The sequence below is a fragment of the Acomys minous genome (genome assembly GCF_964271855.1).
Source record: "Acomys minous genome assembly, chromosome: 2".
NCBI classification, from domain to species: domain Eukaryota; kingdom Metazoa; phylum Chordata; class Mammalia; order Rodentia; family Muridae; genus Acomys; species Acomys minous.
Genome location: NC_140484.1, coordinates 123,274,890 through 123,298,754, shown reverse-complemented (window position 1 = coordinate 123,298,754; position 23,865 = coordinate 123,274,890). Strand labels below are relative to the sequence as shown.

Genomic DNA, 23,865 nt, shown 5'->3' with positions numbered 1-23,865 from the left:
TGAGCTTCTGCTGAGTTACAGAAGGGAACACAGTGTGACCGGAAAAAGATGATGAGAGCTGAGGATGGGTGTTGGTGTTTTCTGTACAGACACCATCCAAGCAAACATGACTCTTTTTTTTTTGGTTTTTGGTTTTTTTCAAGACAGGGTTTCTCTGTGTAGCCTTGACTGTCCTGGACTCCCTTTGTAGACCAGGCTGGCCTCGAGCTCACAGAGATCCACCTGCCTCTGCCTCCCAAGTGCCAGGATTAAAGGTGTGTGCCATCACTGCCTGCCTTGGACATGGCTATTTTAAAGACCAGTAACCACAGAAGCCTTATCTGAGGACAGAGTTTAGAAATACCCGCAATATCTCGTTGTACACGGGATTCAGGGTCTTCTTCACCACGAGGGTCTTCTTCTTGCCCATTTTGCCTTTGTCTGGTAACAGATAGGTCTTCACATACCTAAAAGAGAGACGCAGATGGACATGAAAGTCAGAGAAGACAAGCACACTGTGTTTCACACCAACCTTTTAAAATACATCGAGAACTGGGAGCAGAGACTATTTTATAGTGCTGATAAAAGCAGTAAGAAAGAAATATTGGGGCTGGAGAGATGGGTCATAGGTTAAGCGCACAGTCCACTCTTCCAGAGGTCCTGAGTTCAATTCCTAGCAATGACGTGGTGGCTCATAACCATCTATAGTGAGATCTGGTGCCCTCTTCTGGTAAGAAGACACACATGCAGGTAGAATATTATATACATAATAAATAATCTTTAAAAAAGAAAGAAAAGGAAAGAAAGAAATGTTCCTGTCTATGCATTTATATTTTTAAACATTCAAATGGATTAAGAGGTTCCTTAGTAGAATGGGCCATTTAATGTTTTAAGATTTTAAAATCAGTTCTCTTCTTCCACTGTGTTTTGAGGTACCTGGTTGATTCTGCTTTTTTAATGTAAATCTAGGCTTCTTCATGTAGTTCAAGCAGGCCTCAAACAACTGATTTCACTTCTTAAGTGCTTGAATTATAGGTGTGAGCCACCACATCCAGTCTTGAATTCATTGTTTTCCTTTAGCTTTCCTAATGTGGTGTGTGAGGGGAAGTAGGCAACAGACTTCTAGTATAATGATTAATTCTTTTGTTTTGTTTCCTGTTCAGAAAAAGCTTTTGGGATTGTGAGGTTTGTATGCCTTTTTTTTAAAAGCAGTTTTGTTACCATCTTATGAACCAATTAATTTTAGCACACAACTTCTTGGTCCAAATTTGTTATAAAACCAGTAAAGGATGCCAATGAAGCTCTGCTGTGAAAACAAAAGAAAAAGGAAGGGCCAAGGAAGTTTTTCAGTCATAAACCTGATGGCCTGAATTTGGCTCCCCAGAATTTACATAAAAGCTAAACAAGGCAGTGTGCCATCTGTAATCCCAGCACTTCTACAATTATATGGGAAGGAGAGGCAGAAGGGAACAGCCCCCAGGAGCTCACGGGCCAATTTCCCTAGAGTATGTGGAGAAGCAGTAGAATCAAGGAGAGAGACCTTGCCTCAAAACAAGGTGGAAAGAGAGAAGTGTTTCCCAGAGAGAGAGAGAGAGACAGAGAGAGACAGAGAGAGAAGAGAGAAAGAGAGAGATGGGGGAAGGGAGCAGGGTGGTGAGGAGAGTTTTTAATAAAAATTTGGCATGTATGAGAAGTCTTATGGATATAGAAAGCCTTATGAATAACTCTACTTTGTAAAACTACTTTTTAAAAAACGTTTAAAGGGCAATTGATGAAGGTAACCTTTATGAAGCCCAAGTTATTAAGTGAAAACTCCCACTGCCAGATATGAATTGTATAAATTGTTGGTCAGAGAGGTCCCAGAGCTGCCATTGTTGTTGGTTAGCCACTAGGACTATAGACCAAGACCTAACTGCCTGAAAACACCACACATTTTTGTGGCAGGGCATAGTGTAGAGTAGCACAGCTGAAACTGACCTGGAAATTTATTCTGCTGCCCAGCGCTTGGAAAGCGCTATGTAAGCCACCAGGAGAGAAAAGTAATCAGCCATCTTAGTGCTGAAATACTGACCTACCTACCAGGCAAGATACGCCCCCTGATGCAATATTGACATAAATGCTATATGGTGGGAACCAACCCCTTTCTGATCGGCACTGAAGTCTGTTCCACAGGACATAATTCATAACTGGGTGATTGAAACTTGGCCAAAAGCCCATGGGGGCAGTCACGGGGAAACCCACTATTGTCATTTTGCTAAATGAACATCATATCAAGCTGCCTTCTAAATATTTGTGTTTACATCCATAAACAGTGCTGCCCTTAGCCTTGGTCAGAGAAGCTTCTTTTTGCAGTGGGAATTAGCTGATAACTGGCCAAACTGCTGAGGACGAGGGACTTTTGAGTGTTCAGCTCTGTATGGATCATCTATATTAATCATCTCACCCCGTGCTCACAGAACATTGTGGGGAAAAGGGACAGGAAGAGCATAAGAGCCGGAGAACAAAGAGGAGGGCTGTAAGACACTTCTGGACATGACACGGGGCCACACTCATGACCTCACAGCAGCTGTGGGTACCTGCGCAAGACGGAGAACATCAGCATTCCACAACCCATGGGGAAGGAACACACGAGGCCTTACCCCTAATTGAGAAACTGGTGGCAATTGATGACTGGTGGGGAAGGATTTATTTTCTTTAGGAGCATAGCCATTGGTAAATTACCATGATAAAATAAATTTTTTAAAAGTCACATTCATAACATTCAAGTATCCTTAATTAATCTCATGGGTTTTGTTGTTGTTGTTGTTGTTGTTTTGTTTTGTTTTGGAGAAATACATGAAAGTAAGGGGACATGTTAGGGTAAGGAAAGAAAGGTTCCGGGGAAAGTGGAAAAGGGGCAAGAGAAGGGGAAGACAGAATAAGATCAAAACACATTATTATGCATGTTCAAACTTGTCAAAGAATAAATAAAAATTATTTTTAAAAATAAGAAATAGGGATGGAGAAACAGCTTCGTGGTAAAGAGCACTTTCGCTTTCACATGGGGATCTGGTTTGCCTCCCAGCACCCACATGGCAGCTTGCAACCATTTTTCACTTTAGTTTTAGTGGATTTGATCCCCTCTTCTGGCCTCTGCAGGTACCGGGCTCTTGTTTGGTTCATATGCATATGTGCAAGCAAAACATTCATAAAGTAAAAGTAAAAATGAATGTTCAAAAATAAAGAAAAAGGGAACTTTTTACCATTTCATAGGTATAAGCACCTTCTAACTTTTAGTGAGTTATATTTAGAATAAATGTGATTGTCCACTCTACTTTGTAATTAAACAGTACACTGCTCTAAAAACAAAACAAAAAAACTCCCGAGGCAGAGGCGGGCGGATTGTTGTGAGTTCGAAGCCAGCCTGGTCTACCGAGTAAGTCTAGGACAGCCAAGGCTACATAGACAAACCCTGTCTCGAAAAACCAAATTAATAATGATACTAAAAACAATGGGCCTGGAGAGATGGCTTAGAGGTTAAGAGAACTGACTGCTCTTCCAGAGGTCCTGAGTTCAATTCCCGGCAACCACATGGTGGCTCACAACCATCTATAATGTGATCTGATGCCCTCTTCCAGCCTGCAGGCACACATGCAGACACAGCACTGTATATATAATAAAGCTTTAAAAATAATAATTAATAATAAAAAGATAAAAATAAAGAAAAAAGAACTGGGATTGATCCAGGAAAGAAAAAAAAAAAAAAAGGTCACAAATCAGACTTCTTCAAAGTCCAAGTAAAAAATGTAACATCCTTCAAATAAAGTGAAATGCAGTCATACACATGACTTAAAAGATGAGTCAGCAAGTCTTCAAGAACTCCTGATGTGAAATTTAACTTCATTTACTGTTCCTTTGGTTGAGACAGGGGTCTCACTACACAGAGGAAGCTTGCTTCCAGCTCACTAGCCTCCAGCCTCGGCCTCTTGAGTGCTGGCTTTGTAGGACGTAATTTAAACATGGAAACTACCTTATTATTAACTCATGAGTATTTTCACGTCAATGAGCAGTATGCTCCTTGGGCCTCTAATTTTAGAAAAGTTTTGAAAGGCCGCTAGAGAGAGCATGGTTCTGGTTCTATTCTGGATTTTGCTGCTTTCAGAATCCATGTTTATGGTCTACTTGTCTCATCCTTGTCTCCTTATCTGGAAAATGAATAATAAACAGGACAAGATGACCCTTCGAAGCTCCCCAAATTGAAATATTTGGTGCTCCTTTGTATTATTTATAAATGAATGTCTGGCGTATAGACTTACAAGGTAACCAACTTTTCAAAGTCCTCTTTGAACACAGTCACACATAGACCCTCTCTTGATTCCTACCAGATTAATTGAGAGCTAAGAACAACAACAACAACAACAACAACAAAAAAAAAAGGGGTGAGCACTCCCAGGTCTGTACTTACGGGTCTGAGCGATGTTTTTTAGTGTCCGCTGCTGCTAAGTCCTTGCATTGGGCCACAAAGACATGCAGCTCTTTCAGGGACTCCACGTAGTCGATCGCAAACTGAACACTTCCTTTCACTTCTAGGTTGCCAAAGTCTCCGCTGTAAACGCTCATGACACTGCCACTGACCTGGATGCGTCGGAAACAGGCAGTGTTTTGTCAGTGTCCCATCTCTGACCCCCCAGTGCAGTGCAAGCATCTCAGACATATCCCCCGCTTGGCATTACTTTTCCAGCGTGCACATAAAAGCAGTTAACTTAATACAGCAGAAGGTAATACCAACGCAGAGGATTTGACATGATGTATCTGGACGAGGATTTTAGGTTGCTCCCAAATGACAGACAATAGTGCAATCAAAAGTTATGTAGGTGCTAGTGTATCTCAAAACAGGGTGGTTTTATGCTAGGTGACACTCACTGCTAGCCGTGCTTGGTGTTTACAGTGTTAAAGGCAAAGGATGTGACAGGCTCCAGGCACACAGACCGTGGTGACATGTCGCTTAAAATTCCATGGCACCAAAAGGGAATTTTTACCGTGGTTCTTATCCTCTGGCTCTAGGAAAACACTTGCTGAGCCATGCACTTTCAGAGTTCAGGAAGGGTAAACTATAGATGATCGATGAAGGGAACGCAAAGCCTTCCTCAGGCATACATGGATTATGGGGGTGGGGGGTAGGGAATCAATGTCAATAGATTTTTAAAGGGCTTCAGAAATACAAGGCTAGTAAGAATTTAAGTGCAGTGTCATTTGTCTGGCATACCTGGTGAGCTATTTGAATGTGTATGGGTAATAGAAAAACATTTAAGTAAATCTACAGCAGTGCCGTTTCATATGTGCATTTCACTGCTGACACTACATGCACACAGAGTGACATCAAGGGATGGGAGAAGTTCCGTCTAATCACATTCACTTTCATGAGACCTGAACAACCATGCTTCCATTTAAAAGCCTGTTCTGGATCCTTCCAGAGGCAAAGAGTTACTGTCTCATTCCTCACGTGACTCAGTCTAAGCTGCAAGAGGCTCATTTAAAAGATAGGTACAACTCTGTGCCTGTAAGTGGTGTGTAAACTTGTGCCTGAGACAAGCAAGTTCAGTTGCTTGTAGTGGTTACCTTGTTCGTTGCACAGAAAAACTGAGTGGTTCGTCTTGTTGCCAATTTAGAATTTTAAAGCACATCAAAAAGTTTTTTTTTAAATTTATAATGTACATGAAACCCCATATTCTATGAGAATTGGAAGATATAGCTAGCCAGAAGCTAATTACAAATTAAATAAAATGACTTTGAGCTTTAGAGCTAGGACAAAAGGCCATGTCCAGTGAGCAGGAGCAGAGAAGAGCAAGGTTTAGAGCAGCAGAAAGAGAGAGATTAACATGGAGCCTTGGTTTACATACAGAGGACAAGGACGTCATGCCAGAGGAGCTGCTAAGATTGGTTAATGAGCTGGGGCTCTTCTTGCATCTCCTGAGCTGGTAGCTGCTCTCTGATGCTGTATCTGTTTCTCTGTCATCACTCTACAAAACATCACATCACATACGCAGCATTTAAATTTGGGATGAGTCAAGGTCAGAATATTTTAAGTCTGGAATGAGTCGAAGTTAGAGTCTATGTTCAGGCGAGGATGCTATCTTGTTGCACACAGATCCATGACATTTCCCAAGGGCAAGGGATGCTAGGGCTAATTGTGGGGACTTGGGATGGAGTGGTGCTGATCCGCAGTGGACCTCACCTAAGGGATCAGTGCCCTAAGAGAATGACATAGTGATCTTTTCCCCATAGTGTGACCCTCCTCCCCCAGAGGCTATGGAAGACAGCACTACTGTGAGTTTCTTGTCACATTTTTAATGTGCCCATGATTCCTAGAGGATATATATAATCATATATATAATAAGCATATCATAAAACATCTATCATGAAATATTATCAAATTATAAAATACTATGTTTAACTCCTTCCATTCTTATTGTTTTAGCTTTAGCTTTCTTAAAAATCTAAATTTTTTACTTAAGATACTATTAAACTAGGAATCATAAAAACTAGTCTGACCTGTTTCACTTAAAACTTGTATATTTTAATGTAAAGCACCCCTTATGTAGCCTTATAGTGCGGTTGCACTTATCCTTTTGTTGCTTTAGGAAAGTATGTTAAGTAACCCGTTCTCTAGATTTCAATATATTTCTTTAAAAATTAAAAAGCAATAGGAAACTTATTTTAAATGTGTCCCAAGGAACATCTCCCTGAAATAAGGAAGAAGAACAGCAATGATACATCCAATCCTATTTATACTTAGGGTGTTGGATATTTTCTTATAAAATTCATTGTTCAGTTCATAACAGTTTCATTTTGGGGATTGCAGGACATATGGAGCAGTGGTGGCTCCTAGGTTATGGAAGAATAGTTAGTTCATGCCAGCATATTCTAGGACCATGCAATTACACATCCATATCATAGATACTGATTATAATGCAGATTAATGAAGAAGTTAAAGGGAAAATTAATGATCTACATGGAAAAGAAAATAATCTTGTCTTGAGGATTTTTTTTAAAAGGCCCATACCTTTTAAATATCTCTGATGCTACATTTCCTTTCCACATAGTAAACAGTACGTTCCCTCCCTCAGAACACAATATATATCCCACCTAGCATATCAGATCATTAATAAGTTATTGGGAGGATGGGACCCTGTCTTGCTGGCCTGGGACAGCATTCTTCATATAGCTAGCACTCAATAAATGTGACTAAGTTTCAAAGGGACAGCTGACAAAGGAGCAAGAGCTGAGTCCATCGCTGAACCCTTTAATATCCAGTTCAAGCCTACGTGCTTTGAAAGGTAACGTGAGACAGTTCATTCCAGTGTCTCTGATACCCAAAACCAAACGTCCCGTTAAGAGCTGAGACAGCAGGTTAAAACTGAAGGAGAAACTTAAGAGAGGGGAAAAAAAAGTAAACCACTGGTATAATTCACCTCTCAAATTATATGTTTCATTCCTATGGCCACTGGAGCCAGAGCAGATCTCCAAAGGTCTAAAACCACAGAAATTGTGTGGAGTTTATACTGGCTGACATCCAGCTAATGAGTTAGTTCTCCCCACAAAAATGAGTGATTCCCCGCCCCCTCAAACGGAAGGAGGGGCTGTTAAACATCTACAAGGACCAAATATTTGCAGGTGCAGTTCACCCAGAGTTCCTGGTGGACGGAGGGACACCCAGGGTGGGAATAGGGTGCTATTGACATCTTACTCAGAACTTTGCCCACTCACATCCTGTCTTCTAAGAAAATCGACTTGACTCTAAAGGCTTTCATTTTCCCCTTCAGAAGCCAGGGAAGAACCTAGAATCATAGGTGCCAAGCCTTACTGAGTGTTCGCTGTCATTCCAGGCTCCACTGAGTCCCAACTTTTAGAGTAGATACTCAAAACCAGGCACACTGAAACTCAACAACTTTTCTGTTCCTGGTAATACAGCAATTTAGCTTTACAGCCGGAACTAGAGATGTCTTACGACAGACCACAGGCTTATAACCATGTGTCAGCAACAAACTTGGATCTTCCTAAGTCAAAAGACCTCAGGCAAAGTCTTAGACTGCCTTTGCTGTAGTTACTGAGTGTTTGGAGACTAAGCAGCGTTAAGTGCCTGGTACCTACTCTGAATGTGATGAGTTGCAGAGCAGAGCCATGTTCTTACATGGCATGGCATGGTGCTTACCAGCCTGGGAGTCAGATCTGCACTCCAGTCCACAGCCTGGCTGTCACCTGAAACAGCTAGGGACAATGGTGGGGCCTACCTCCCATGGTCATTAGAGAATTAAATGAAATACTAAGTGTAAAGTCAGTGGAACCTGGTAGATTGTCTTGAAACTAAGTATCATTATTGCCTTGTTATTTTAACAAGAGCCTTAGAAGCCACCATACCTCCTAAACCAAGCTTGACAAACCACCTCTTAGCTACAGGTGCATAGTTAATTTATGCAGCATATTTCTCCCCAGATTTCTTATTTTGTACCGACTTTGAAGCAAGAGTTTCACATTCCCAAATCCATGCAATCTGACTTCACTGGGCAAATGGGACATGCCTTGACGTGTCTCTGGATCAACAACACAGCTTCTGTTGATTTGGGAGGCAAGAGGCAGCCCCACTGACCTCTTGGCCTAGGCCACAGTCGAGTACAGACAGCCCAATGGTGGAAGAACAAAACCACCCATCAGGCTCCACTTTCCCAAAGGTTCAAAACATGAACTTGCCTCATCTTGGAGAGATGTTGGAACGGACTTGCTCATCCTTTTGAGTTTGTCAGGGTGGGAAAACTGATTATCAGGCAGCGAAGGCGCTGTGGAAACTAAAGAGCAGCATTTCGATTTCAAAAGTATTCACAACTGCATTAGGCACAAGTTGAAAACACACTTTGCTTCCATTTATGAGTGCTGATTTATATGATTGTTAAAGGTGTAGTAGTTTTGCATGCATTGGGCCATGAGGCAAGAGACGTGCGGTTTGTATAAGTTATATACGGAGAGAGAACTTAGAGGGAGTTGAACCAAACGCCAGATGAAAACAAACAAAACCATTCGTTCCTTTCAACTCATGTTGGTCTTGAATTCTATTATTTAGCAGGCACGATGGCTTAGGCCGATATTCCCAGCAACAGGAGTCGCTGAGGCAAGAGGACTACTAGGAGCTTGAAGCCATCCTGGGCTACATAATGAGTTCCAGGCAGGTCTGGGATTCGAAATGAGACAGATCACAGTGTCAAGAAGACCCCCTGCCTGTCAATGTGAATTGATTTTACTTTATTTTTCCAAATCATAACTTTGAACCCAAGTGCTGTAACACATTGGTTCATCTCCCTGCCCCCACCCCCACCCCCACCCCCAAGATGCATCACATTTCTAGTCGGCTGAAAAACTTTCATTTCCACAGTAAGGATTTTTTGCTCACAATTTAACAGTAAGGATCCTTGGCTATGGAATGCTTAAGACTATGTTTGCTTATTTAGTGATGATGAAATTTTCTATTCTGATGTATGTCTCTGTGTGTGTGTGTGTGTGTGTGTGTGTGTGTGTGTGTGTGTGTGTGTGTGTTTGTGTGTGTCAGTGTGTGTGTGTCTGACACACATGTGATACCATGGATCTGATGGTGGTCTTCACTCAGAATTATGAAAGACTATAATTTTAAAATCAATTGTTTTAGCCAAGTGTGGTGGTGCATGCCTTTAATCCCAGCTCTCGAGATTCAGAGTCAGGAGAATTTTTGTGAGTTCTACAACAGCCTGGTCTACATGGTAAGTTCCAGGGCAGCTAGGGCTACATAGAGAGACCCCATATTTTTAAAAAATATATTTAGATACTATTTGGCTCCAAGAATTTTCAGTATACCAAGGGCAGGTTTAAACTGTTCATTAATATACTCTAAGACTTCTTCCTGATACAAAGGTAAAGAAAGGCTAATCAGAAGGTGCGCTTGAGTCCTAGTTTGCATATGTCTACTTAGGAAACTATTCTCTTCTTTTGTACAGGAATCACGTTGTTTAAGCTTTTATTGTGGTAACAGCTCTTACAATGAAAGAGTTTCTATTTCCAGGCATTTTACTCTGCCTGATGTATACTAGGTGTTGTATAAATATTTTTAAGACACAAATATTTCTGATACATCACCTTCAAACTATGTCTTGAACACAACACAAATCAATTTGGCTTTATCCTTAAAATTGCCAGCAGGAAATAGATACAAACCAATTTGCATTTCACTGCATAACTCACAAGGCAAAAATTTAGCCTTAAATACTAGCTAATCTCATCTTTAGTTGAGAGAAATCTAATGAATGAAAAACAAAATTGAGCTGCATATACTAAATTTATGTTTATTCTGTATCAGTTCTCACCTAGGCTGAGGCTCACAGAGGTAAATACATACACCAAATCTACTCACAGTGCCTCATTAGAATGCCCACTTTATCATCTGTGTGTACTGTGCATATGTGTGTGTGCACATCTGCCTTTGTGTATCTGTATATACACACACGAGTGAGTATGTGTATGTATGTGTGTTTGTGAGCATGCTTGCATGTATACTTTGGAGTAAATTACAGTGGAAACAACTTAAGATGAGGACATATCCTATGTATGGTTCAATAAGATTGTAAAAACCCTTTTGTTGCATCATTGCAACAAAGTACATTGTTGGATAATATAAGTAGGTCAAATTCAATCACACCCATTACTCAAATATAATAAATTTCATATTTATGAGCTCTGGTTATTTATTTTTAATCATATATTTTATTTTGTCTTATGGTAAGAATATACTATTTACTAATAAAAAGACAGTAAGAATCAATTTTCTTTTTAATGCTAAAGAAATGAATTTACCTACATCATAACACATAGCTGATCTATTAGGCCATGAATGAAGACAGAAACATAGATGCATATATCCATCTGCGTTCTGTTTTCATCCTCAAACAAAACATTAAACATAAAATCAGATGCCTAAACTTAGGTACATGCCAGTTCAAAGGCAACAGGAAACATCTCTTTCTCCATAAACATCTTCAGGCAGAAGCTTGTTTTGTCTGCAGCTGCCAGACAGAGTGGCATACTCAGAGCCAGGCCTGAGTAGCCTTCTTTCCTAGGCAGCTCCTAAGAATTTGTCAAGTCATGTGCCAGAGCTCAGGGCCTTCAGGAAGACCTCAGGTTTCAAGCTAATCCCCAGTGACTCCCAGCATCTGCGCTTTGTTTCTCCATCTATTGGCTTGCCCCTAAGCAGCTCTCCCCGGGGTGGTGGGGGGGTGGGGGGGGTGGGGGGGTAGGGTGTGGGGGGGGTGGGAGGGGAGGGCAGGGGGGCAGGGAGAGTTGAGAGAGGGAATGGGGGAAGGGTGCAATAGCTTATCCAAAGGCTGTTAGGGGCTACTATACCAAATACTGTGGGCCTGAAGGCAGGCCTGGGTAGCAGTCGCTTCACACCACCAGTGTCTACATTTATGAGGGAAAGGAGCTAACAATCATGCAGGCATATACGCATGCTTTGTCAGGCCCCAGAGAACCACTTTAAATATATCATTTGCCCTTAAGACAGAGATCATGCCTACGTAGAATAATCTTAATACTGAACTGGGAACAAACATTATTTTTGTCCTCTGGGAGATATAAATTAGTTGATGGACATTAGTAGTCGAAGTATATATTTATTTTGTTTAGATTCAAATGTTCACTTTTTTTTTTTTAAAAGATTGAATACTTACTGTCGGGAGCCAGGTTAGAACCTCAGAATTGAAACCCTGAACACAACAAAATTTACTTTTATAGATATACAGGGAGATATAGTCAACCATGCTATTTATGGTCCAAATAAGTAATAAATTGTTTTACCACTACTGTTGCATAAAAGTTAAAGAGGCCTGAAATGCACAATTATAATACAACATGAAAGTGAACTATAATCAAAATGTGCTGTCTCGACTTTGAGCAAAGGTTCAAAGAACAGAATGAGAGAAGCTAATAACATCAATAACAAAATATGTAAACTTAAGATATACAACTCTTCCCTCAGTGAAAGTGCATTCTTTTGGCATAGACAGTAGTAAACAGTTTTTAAAACGCCCTTATCAGAATGAAATAGGTTTCGTAGCAAGCTTCAGAAATATAGTAATAATAAGAGCTAAGGTATTAATGGATTAGTTCATTAGCATATTTGATGTTACATAGAATGAAACATTTAGTCATTTATGAGAAATGTCCTGCTACTCACTTCCTGGGACACATTCATTTGTATCTGGCTCCTGGTCTGCTTTCTGATCTACCCAGAAGAGTAACATTGAGAATAAATAACATTTCAATTAAGGGTTAAACAGACATAGAGGTAAAAGTCAAACGCTAGTTGCACCACTGAAGTCGCAGAATTCATCTGACAGGTGTTCAGCTTGTCACGCCTCAGCATGCAAGTTGTCACACCCTACCCCTTCGCTGACTGAGGAGCTACATGACTGTAAAAAGGTCACCTTATTTTTTCTGATCTTTGGAGTAAAGACTAAAATTATTTCGTTGCTTGTTTCAACAAAGTGTTTGTAAACATAAAATGGAGAAATCTAACATAAAAGTAAAAACATTACCTTGTCTCACATTTCGCATAGTAAGTACACATTTTTATGATTATACCAAGAGCAGCTTACAAAAATTCAGAATTGTCAGCAAATATAAATCATTCACTTGCTTAAGGGCTGAACTGTAAGAATAAGACTCATCTCTGCCCTCCCCCACCAAGGCTCTATTATACAGTTAATTTTATAACAAAAGTAATACATGGCCCACTGACATGCTTCAAGAGCTTCTGGCTCCTTAATATTGAAATCAATTAATCTCACCCTCATTCCATAATCATTGATAATCAGAGGCAGGCTTTTCTACCCTCGTCCTGGGGCCTGAAATTAAGACTCTATCAGTTGTGCCCAGAAACCTCTAAATGCTGAGATTTGAGACTCGAAAACAAGAATAATTTAACCCAGGATTCCAACGCTACTCTTTCTGCCTTTAGAGAGTTCTGCAAGTCAAAGTAACAGAAATTAGCTCCTACCCACAGAAATATAATTTCCTATTTATAGAAACCCTTGCTTCCCGAGTGTCTCTGATGAGATCCTCATGTTATCAACCAGCAGAAGCTCTAACAATGTAGGCAGTATTAAATGTGCCACGTCAGACTGCTCTTAGAACTTAGACGCTATCGGCTACGTACTGGCAAATGACGTTCTTCTTTTTATCCAAGGGCTGCATCCCGTTAACTGCCCAAATCGCCCCAGAACTTAATTCACAGACAGACATGCAAATACGTAAAGATATTTACCATCTTCAGCACTACGTACTAAGTCTTCAGGCAGATTATCTACTTTTGCTTGATCTGTTCAGGAAAAAATTAACAAACGGTTAATGCGGCTGCCCCCTGATGAGACGCGAACAATGAGATTGTCCCTGAAAGCTCCCCGGGAGTTGGAAGCAATTAGTCAAGGTGCGGTGAGGGGTGCCACCAAGATGTCTTCCCCCAAATACTTTCTCTTTAGATTAGCTATTTGAGTCAGTGCCTTAGCGGGTGCTTCCATTTCAGCCTGATGCCGCTCACATCAGCAGACTGCTCTGCACTGACTCCCAAGGGTTAGAGGGTTAGACTCTGAGCAAGCAATCCGCTGACAGCAGGGGAAAGCACAGGGCTGAAGCAACCTCTCTATTCTTCTGCAGAGGGTAAGACTCTGGCCATGACTAACACCTTCCCAAACCTATGGCCATTAACAAATATTTGTGTATGTGCATCATCGTTTGCATATGCCTCTGGGAGGCTTGCTTGGGAAGCCAACTGAAGAGATGTGACTGGGGAGCAGCTGCTAAGTGGAATCTTGGCAGGCTTGTGTGAGAGTGGGTATCGGGATTTGGAAGACAGAGTGCAGGAATACCCGGCAGCTGACTGTGACTTTTTTTTTTTTAACCCTACACATCCCTGAGTACTTTAAAGCTGCATCATGGAAATACCCCTGTACTTCTTGGACAAGAGCAGTTTTGTTCTGTTTTGTTTTTACTAAATAGGATGATAGTTGCTTTTTTCTTCTTTTTCTTTTTCCTCTTGGTGCCCATCACCAACGTGAGGAAGGACAATCAGAGCTGTCCAACAAAGGCTTGGACTAGCCTGTTCTGGAAGCATTCAGGCAGATATGGGGTTAGCCACCTGTTGAGTAGACTTTAAAGGAAATTCTCTTGCTGAGAGAGGTCAAAATGAATGACCTTCAAGGTCCCTTCCAACCCTGAAATTCCAAGATCCTTGGGAGGGTTAGAGCTGCCTTCATAATTGGAAATATTGTCTTCTACACCCTGGAAATCTCTGAATTTTATGAATTTGGGGAGGAAGGAGCTTTTTCTTTCTTTCTATTTAAACCCTGCCTTTTGTTTAAAATCTCAAATTGCAAATACTTAAAACTTATTCTAAGCCGGACAATGTCAGCAATCAGTTGAGTTTTGGCAGCAGTTAAATTCTTATTTGAAAAAGTTTCTCATGGCCACCTAACACCCCGGGACAGATCATAACTTCGAAATAGTGGGAACAAAACTCCAGAGGCCGTGGCTTCTAGACCCACTGGTGTGGCACATGAGTCCCAGGGTACTTTTCACCACTTCTGAAGGCCTGCCTTTACCAGTTAAGGTGGCAACCTGTGTGAAACAGTGCCTGGTACATCACATCATGTTAGCCTTTGGCCAGTGCTAAAGAAATGATGACAGAAGAAAGAAAAGTTCTTGAAGTCAGGGACTAACTAAATTCATGTCATGAGGCATGAATTAGGTAACTGACGCTGTCATGTGTGATATGGTTACTTTGTGAGTCCTGTTGCCAGTAGTCTATTTCAAGCCTTTTGGGTTTATTGTGTAACATTAAGCAGAGGTATTTTACCTCTTAAATTCCATTTTCCTCAGTTATGAAGTGGAGGTAACAATTTCATCTCTTATGGACAGGTACTTGTGGAAAATTCTTAGAGAATTTGTTGGACATATATTTAATAGATGCTATCAGTACAAATTTCATTAGCATTACTAGCTAGCACAATTCTTTTTTTTTTTTTTTTTGGTAGTAAAATTCTTTAAAACTCACTCTACTTATATTTCTTATTGAAAATGTTTTGTGCGTATGAATATTCACATTTGCATGTGTATGTGGGTATGCACACATAAGGTGCACACATGCTCGTGGAGGCCAGGGGTTGGTGTGGATTTTCTTCCTTGATCACTTGCCCCCTTATGTACTGGGGCAGTGTCTTTCACTGAACCTAAGGATTGGACTAGTTTAGCTAGTGAGATTGCCCTGGGGCTCCCTTGTCTCTGCCTACCCACTGCTGGGATTATAGACATGTTGCTGTTCACATCCTGCTTTTATGTAGGTCCTGGAAACACAAATTATAATGCTCATGCCTGCATCTCTCAAGTGCTTTATCCACTAAGCCATCTCCCGACCCTGTGTGTTTTTAAATACTTAAACTGGGATGCAACAGTTCAAGGAAACCTGGTTTTCTCATAATTCAACGCCGTGAGTTACTTTAAAAGCAAAGTCCCACACACTGACAGGCAAGGCGCTTGAGCACACTTGGGAGAGGAGAGTGTGATCCGCTAACAGCTGCATGGAAGCTTTGGTGCGTGCCAGCATGCGGTGAGACCAAAGACGAGCACACAGGCATTTTTAAGCTTAGGGGAGGCATGGGCAGTGGGGCAAACTTCAGTCTCACTTGATGAATCTGATGAAATGTCTTCTAGACTTTTGGAAGGCATTTTTCTAGCAGCACTCCTTTCCAAAGTTTTCAAAACAGGACTGTGTTCTTCTTCTGAACCTGTCACAAAACAAAACCGATGAACGCTGCACACCACCAGAGCCCTCAGAGCCGCCAGTCGGCAGAGGGCATTGACACTGTAGCTTGAAAAGAGAGATTATCGTCAAGCTGCTCCTATTTCCCTCTAAGTACTTCACAAAAGAAAGGAAAATATTGTACTTCCCATATGCCCTTCAAATATAATTTACCTGGTTATTTGCGGACATAAGCCAATAGAAGTGAGGTGAACACGTTAATACAAAAGTGTTCTCTGAGTTAGTCACACTTCTATTTTAGGCACATAATTTATTGAGCCACGCTTCAAATCTTCACACTTAGCATTCGAGCTTTTGAAGACAGCAATGAGATGACTCTGGAGCCATTAACATAAAAGTGAGCGGAAAACCACAGAAGGCAGGGCTCAGATGTTTAACATCTGTGTATGGTTGAGCACGCAGATGGGTGAGTTCTCCAGATCAATACATGTAGGCTTTCCAGATTTCAATATTTGTGAAAATTGGCAGCAAAGGGGTAAATTTTTTAAAAGTAATCAATTTTTTATTTAACTAAAGTATTTTGAAAGGGAGAGAGGATTTCATTATTTAATATGCCTTTAGATAATAAACATTATATTTTCATTATATGTAAATTATCATAATATATATATAATGCAGTACACATTATATTTATATACTATTATGTACATTTATAGCTAAGAGAAAAAAAGGGACATCATGTAATAAAAACAGTCCTTAAATACATCTAACTTTACAAATGTTTAAACTGTCATTAATATTTTCATTTAAACACTGAAAACTTCATTATGGATAGGCTCAGAGTATTAATATCAATGACTAAAAAAGTCAAAGGCATACAGACTTCAAAAATATGAGATGAATCAGCAAATGATTTATGCAATCAATCTGTCAATCAATCGATCAGTCCATTTGCTTGAGAACCACTTCTCTAGGAACGAACTTCCTAAAACGCATTGCTGATCTGCCCAGTGCACCTAATATGCATCCTACAGCAAAGGGGTTCCAAGAAAAATTAAATTCAGGGTACCTTTTGTTCGGAGTATACAATTACCCAGTATTTCCAGAAGCACTTGGCCATGGAACACTATCCCTCCCACCCTGAAGAAGATATTAAAGTAGTAGTTGCTTAAGAACTTAGTCACAAGCCCAAGATGGTACTGCTCATCAAAACTCGGGTACCCTGTAGTAAGTTTCTTCCCCATTGTGTTCTATCACTTCTTGCTTATTAGTTTTAAAGGCTATAAAAACTATGACCAACTCTTAATTTTAAAATACCCTCTTGAATTCTGTCTTTGACTAATACCATTTCTTACTTGGATAGGTGGTCATTGTTCAACCAGTAAGATACTGGTACACTACAGGAAGAGCTGCACACATTACATTAAACTTTCTATAGTAGGTGCTGATTAACACATCCCCTATAGGCCAGCCTTCCCTCCTAACTCAAAAGAGCATTTTAGTAAGAGAATACCTCAACAGAGTTAGGGGAATGGTTTTATTCTTGGTTTTAGAAAATATTCTGTTTTTGTTTATTTTTTTTTTTAACTGTCAACATTTGTTTAAAAAGCTTAAACTTAATTGATTGGGATCCCTTGTGGAAGCTTTGGTCAGTGGTTAAGAAAAGTTGCCAAAGAACTCAGACCTCACAAGACAGCCGCGTAATAAAGCACATCTAGTTCCATTGACACTGTGGAAGCATGGGGAAAATAATCAATTGTAGCTAAGCAGCTTTGCTTAAAATGCTTAGACAGAAAGCATCCTCCGTTGCCTCATTGCTCTAATCAGGTAACTGCTCATCCCCATTTGCTCTGGGGTTTTTCTGCCAAAAATGCCCAAGAGTTGATCGACAAGCCCTGTGCTTTATGGCTTGGTTGAAAGGAGAACCCTCAGTGCGCTGGGATGAATGTAGCCATCAAGGGAAAACCTTAAAAATTTAGCCAAGGCAGCAGGGCCAGGTAATGCCCTCTAGTGGGATCAGGTGACCTCATCTGACTGAAAGCACAGCTGAGAAGGGGATCATGGTTCTGAGGGTAAATGGAAAAAGAGAGGGAGAAGCATGGGGTGAGGGTGGGGTGGGGGACCCATAGCGCCAAGTATCTGGGGGAAGGGAAGTTCGCTGTCTTGTATTTGGCTCTCGACCCTAGCTGTACCTGTGTAGAAACTCTGATCCTAAGTGGTGAGTTTGTGGTACTTTCTCACTGTGACTTTTACTACAGACTTCTGTGAGGGGTGCCAGTTGTGACATTCTAATTATTTCCAAGAAAACAACTGGTTTACATATATCTGAAAGGCTCTTACTAACCCCCCCAAAAAGTTAATTTAAAATACTGTTGGACTCCAATAATTTTTATAGATTTGGTGAGATGATTCTGAAACACAGCCTTGTGAGAAAGCTGTTTTTGTACAAATTATCTTAATAAAGAATATAGATGAAATGGCCTTTCCTAATTAATAAAGGCTTAGAAGAACTAAAATATTCAAACAGAAAAAGAGTATCATTATCTGGGAAATATCCAATTGACCCAATCTCTAAGAAAGTCATCCTTTACACACATATCCTATAAAGCAGACTTATTATGGAGCAAAAATTCCAGCACACTCACTGGAGGTATCTCTCCAGCTCTCCCTGTTTGAACTGGTGCTCCTGTCTGAAAGCTCAGACTGGGGGGATGCCTCGGGACCACCTTGCTCTTTCTCTTGTCTCTTATGCAGTGCTGCTGGTACCAGTTTAACTTTACTCGTTTTTGTACGTTTTCCTTTTGTTTCCAGGAGAGCAATGGATTGCTTATTTTCAGACACACCCATTTCTTTAGAAGGTTCTTGAAAACCTGGTTCCTGAGGAGCCCATGTTCCTCCTACAATAACCCTTTCTCTGTCTCTGTCTTCTACAAATCGTGCAGTTTCAGTGGTTGCTATTTCATGCTTTTCATAAAGTTGTGAGTATTCAGGGACCCCATCCCCACTTGTGCAACCCTGAACGTGTACTGACGGACCAGTCACAGCTTCATCTCCTCCTATGAGTTTATCACACGGGATGACTTGAGATTCCAAAACGCTACACTTAACCTTCGTTCTAGAGGCTCCCCAGGCATCCCTGCAGAGATTGGGTGTTTCAGCTAAGAGTCTGGCTTGCTCTGCCTGTAAAGGCAGCTTCTCCAAAGTGTCTCCTTTTGCCGACAGCTGGAGCTGACAAGGCCCTTCAGACATCTCTTTAAGAAGTTTTTCAAAACCAGCATCAAATGTACTCTCAGTTACTGAGGGAGCCTCGGCCTTCTCTACAGTTTCTTGTATTTCTGTAGAATGGAGTTCAGAAGCGAGTTGCGGGGACATCTCACAACTACCTGTTAGAGCGGATGGGGAAATAGCCACTGTATCCTTTTCATCTTTTGACGGGGAAGTTTCCAATGTTTCCTGCAATAGTTTTTCCAAGCCAGCCCTAAATTCAGGGTACTCTAACTTGGGCTGAATAACCGTTTCCCTCACTGTCTCTGCCACTTCCGGAAGTAGCTCTTGGCCATACTGAGTCGCTGTAGAAGCTGGCGACCTAATGACGTATGCTAATGGCGACATTCCGGCAGATAAGGAAGATCCATCTCCATGAGTTGTATCAGGAACTGTGCAGAGGGAATGGAAGTCCTCCTTATTTGGAACAACAACATCTGTAGCAGCCCACGAGGGGCTCACTCTCTGAAAACAGGAAGGTCCACTTGTTTGCCCTCTTCCCGGAAGTTGGGCTTTCGCGCCTCCTGCTTCTCTAAGTAGCCTCTGTAATGCAGCGTTTATGTCAATCATTGCTGGTTTGGAGGGAAGAACGACTTTTTCTACAGTCTCTGAAATTTCATTCTGAGAAGGCAATGTGCCATCCTGGCGTCCAAGACGGGTATCCCGAGATAAAGACTGATCTGCTGGAGAACTGGCAACTCCCTCAAAAGAACGGCAAGACTGGGGCCATGGAGGAGACTGTACTGCAGCCGCTGGAAGCACACCTTCTGTGTTACAGTGTTCAGCCTTGCGGGCAAGAGCTGTGGCTCCTGGAGTTTCAACTCCCTGTGGAAAAGGAGCTGTTATCCCTCTCTGGTCTGCTGGAGGACTAGGAGTCTCCTTTATCCACTTCTCGAACAATCTGTCGTCTTTAAGTGGGGAGGGTGGTCTGGTAGTAAGAGGTTCCAGTGGGGATTGTGAAAGAGTCAATGGAGCTCTAGTTGCTTCCTTCAGGAATTTGTCTACACTAGGATCCTGTTGAACCCTTTGGGGCTCATTGGGGCTCTTCTTGGGCCCTGTGACATCTTTCTCTTCCTCAGCAAAACTTTTCTTTTGAGGCCATGGCCTATTTTCAGAAACACCTCCTTTGAGTGCTTGCTGCCCATGAACTTTCTTGCCAGAAGTCTGGCTTGCCGGTGACTCGGCTTCTGCCAGCAACTTCTGTAACCCATGATTGAGTGTGTCTTTGGAGACTTTAGGCAAAACGCTTGCTTTCACTATGGATTCCTGAATCTCTTGCTCTGGGCCAGCCTTTTTAATCTCTGGAGTAACAGAACATCCCATAGTCTTTCCTACAGTATCCTCCGAAGGCTCACTTCCTACCCACTGATAAATGAACTTCCTGGGTGGTTTCCCTGGAAATGAGGCTTCATCTGCTGGCACTTGGGGTGTACACTTTGAGTTTAATTTCTCCTTCTCTTCCACTGCTGTATCATTTCCTTGTCCTAAACGTCTTTCTTCCTCTTCTTCATGGGTATTTTCTCTTGATGATTTCATGTGGTCAGACTCCTTGGATTTCTGGCTATTAAACAGCACAGAATTTTGTTTGTTTGCTGCAGCATTATTCTCATCACTATCTTTACTGTTTAGATTAGCTCCCAGGCCCCAGAACTTTCTCAAATTCTCAAACTGAGAGTGAGTATAGACTTGCTCTGTATTGGGTTCATCCATTCTTTCTCTTAGGGACAGAACTTTAAAGTTGGCATTTGATTTACCAATTACAAATCTATCTTTCTCCAAAGAAGGGTGCATTTCATTCCCGGGAATTTGAAACACAGACACATTATCTGATTGGTTAGCTGAAGGATGGCTTTTGGATGAACCTGATATTGGGGGTCTGGTTCTTGTAGGTTTACTTGAGGAGTAAAAACTGGAGAGATGGGGTATTTGGTCATCCTCATCAAGGACCACTCGTTTAGCAGTGACTTGACTATAGTCACTCTGACCTGAAGATAAGCTGCCCAGGGGCATGACTTGTGACCTCACAGGCTGATGTGCTGTAGCAGAAGACGGCTCCTGGCTGCAAGAAGATGTGAGTTCACGTGCCTTTATTTTAGCACCAGCTTTTCCTCCTTCCCAAAAGGATATTCTGTCACTCACTCTCCTGTATTTCTCTCTCAGAACTTGGGTTTTGGGATCCTCACTGGCTTCCACTTGGCCCTCAGGCTTCTTCCAAGAAGACCCACTGTCAGCAGTCCCGAGTGGCAACTCATTACTCTCTGTTGCTAGGGAAGGATTTAGCGGGGAGGTTTTGCTCTTCCTCTCTGTATCCCCTTTCAAATTAGAGCCCGGAACATTTGTTGGAGAGTCAGCATTCACATGTGTGTTCCCCTTACTCTTTTGAGGCATATGAAATTTGGGGTCCTCTTTTCCTAAGCTGCTGGTGTGCTTAGTGTGCCATGGGGCCTGAGCTTCTGAATCAGGTCTTTTCAGAGCCCGCAAGTCTGCAGCAAGTGTCCCATCACCTTCTGCCGTGCTCTCTGAACCTCGGCCATACTCCATGTGTTCACTCCTGTGACTTGGGATTCTGGAGCCTTTTAATGGTTGCAGGATAGCTGGACCTTCCTTGGGGGTGCCTTGTTGGGACACATTCTCAGAGTTAGATTTGAGAAATGCATCGCTGTCTTGGTACATTTCAGAAAGCAGCGTATCTCCCTCTTCTTGGAATGTCAAATCAGACCTCACAGGCTTCAACTTAATCTTAGTAGATGGTGGGACCTTTGAGTCATCTTCTTTGAGATGGGGATTGTCTGTCATCGAGGCGACAGTAATCTGTGATTTTGAGTCTGTTTGCTGTCTGAGATCTATTTCTTGGAAATGCTGGAGAGATGACGTACTGTCCTCTGTATGAGAACTTCGGTTAAACCAGTCTAGGACTTTAGATATGGAATCATCAGCTGTCTTTCTTATCTCAGGAGCACATGGACCCAAGTGTGAGGATGTCTGAGCATTGAGAGCCATGAGAAAGGGCTTACCTTGCTGACGGTCTCTAAGACTGTGATCTGATGTCTGAGATGGCCCAGGCTCAACACACTGAGTCAGTTCATCTGTAACACAGAAATGCTTTTCTAAGTAAGATAACGCTTACAGGACCATTACTCAGTTATTCATACTATATTCTAAAAAGGGCACTTTCTATAGTATTAGCTGCTCATGCCAGCATCCTTCTGGGAGTTTGGTATAAGATATTCGATGTAACTGTTCTATCGAAAGTGCCTTGTAAGAGGAGATGGAGGCAAATGCAGATAGATCCCCTCCAAAGTAGCATGGAGAGGTACCTGAGAAATTTCTATGGAGTCCATGGTCTGTGTCTTAAACATTTTGTCAGTTTTACATTCTGCTCCTCATTCTATTTTAAGCATCACTCTTCTCCAACTTTTGAATATTTGCGAAGAACCGAAAATCCAGAAAGGTACGTCACACTGGTTTTATGGCTTTACTCATCCAGTGGGAGATTATCATAAGCCATAGAGGAAGGTTGAGAAGCACAAATTGAAGTGATTTCGGGAGTTAGGAAAACCACTTTCAAGTAAGACTAAACAACAAATTCTTTCCAGAGCGCTGGGATAGGAAAATGAGAATATTTGCATTCCCGGGTCTGAGTCCTGATGCGTTAAATCAGAATGTGAAGCTAGGTCCCAAGAATCTTGAGTAACAGCTGCCCCCGTGATTGGTCTGCATACTAGAGTTTTAGAGCTCTAATCAGAGCAGCTTCCTCCATTACATCCCACTTTCTTCCTACTATTTTGCTCATCAGAAGTTCCTCTGTAAACCAAGGCAATTAAGCTGGTTGCTAAGCAACAGCTAGGGGGTTCTAAAGAAGAGCGGTTACATTCTTTATGAGCCTTAGTCACAAGGTGCACAGTATGTTCCTCTAAGTATTTTATGAGAGCTCACTAGCCATTTACTTAAGATAGTAGTAAGGGCTCAGATGCCTCAGTACCTTTCTTTAAAATGCTAAACTATACACTATATATGGTATTCCTAACATAAGATGAGCTGAATTTTTATGAAGTCACCCACATTTTCATATCCAATAAAAACAGTTCAGTTTATAAAATTAAATCTTTAATTTTGATCAACTTTACCTAAATGTGAAAATAGAAGTGATTTGCATGATACTGATACAGTTTCCTTACTCAAGTACATATTGTGTCATTAAATATTGGTCAGTATTTGTGAAAGTCTTAAAGCATTGTGTGTCTGTTTATAGACTATTTAATAATGAGGAAAATGTTTGTAATAAACTCTTGGTTTTTTAAAAAAAGGTCCTCCAGAGCTAACCTACAGTCCTCCAGAGCTAACCTACAGTCCTCCAGAGCTAACCTACACTAACAAGAGAAGACATAACTGAATTAGAAACTTGATTATGCCTATTTTAAAATCCTGATGACTTAAAAAAAAATCATCAGATTAGATGAAGTCTTATTTAAGATGGGAGAAAGTACAAAACATTACATTTCCAATTCATGTTTTTCAAGGTCCAAGAATGATCACTTAGAAGGGGCTTGAGCAGGAAGTTGGAGGTTACCCCATCTTAAGTACTCTAAATCTGGTTTCTCAGCCTTACATTGGGTGAATAATGACACATTTACTCCATACAGACATATTAGAGGTTATTTAACTCTGACTTTCTATATACATCTTTAACTCAAAACATTGTCATTTGTACAAGTGATCAGTTTATTTTTCTCTTTCTTTTTCTTTTTGGTCTTTTTGAGACCTTCTCTCTATTATGCAGCTCTAGATGTCCTAGAACTCTCCATGTAGACCAG

General features: G+C 41.2%; 1 protein-coding gene across 13 annotated transcripts in view; it reads right to left on the bottom strand.

Annotated features, from left to right (window-relative positions):
* The window catches only part of SYTL2 (synaptotagmin like 2), a 108,129-nt gene that overhangs the window by 12,318 nt on the left and 71,946 nt on the right, over positions 1–23,865 (bottom strand). For 3 of the 13 annotated variants that reach the window (XM_084759776.1, XM_084759782.1, XM_084759781.1), the window contains exons 8-15: positions 18,433–22,137; positions 15,711–15,812; positions 13,298–13,351; positions 12,209–12,256; positions 8,707–8,801; positions 5,859–5,978; positions 4,424–4,593; positions 344–446 (exon numbers count right to left, since the gene is read on the bottom strand). In XM_084759776.1, coding sequence (XP_084615902.1) covers positions 344–446; positions 4,424–4,593; positions 5,859–5,978; positions 8,707–8,801; positions 12,209–12,256; positions 13,298–13,351; positions 15,711–15,812; positions 18,433–22,137 — 4,397 coding nt within the window. Of the gene's footprint in view, positions 1–343; positions 447–4,423; positions 4,594–5,858; positions 5,979–8,706; positions 8,802–12,208; positions 12,257–12,821; positions 13,243–13,297; positions 13,352–13,532; positions 13,880–15,710; positions 15,813–18,432; positions 22,138–23,865 lie in introns of those variants that run through there. The other 10 variants (XM_084759786.1, XM_084759787.1, XM_084759777.1 and 7 more) reach the window with 9 other exon arrangements.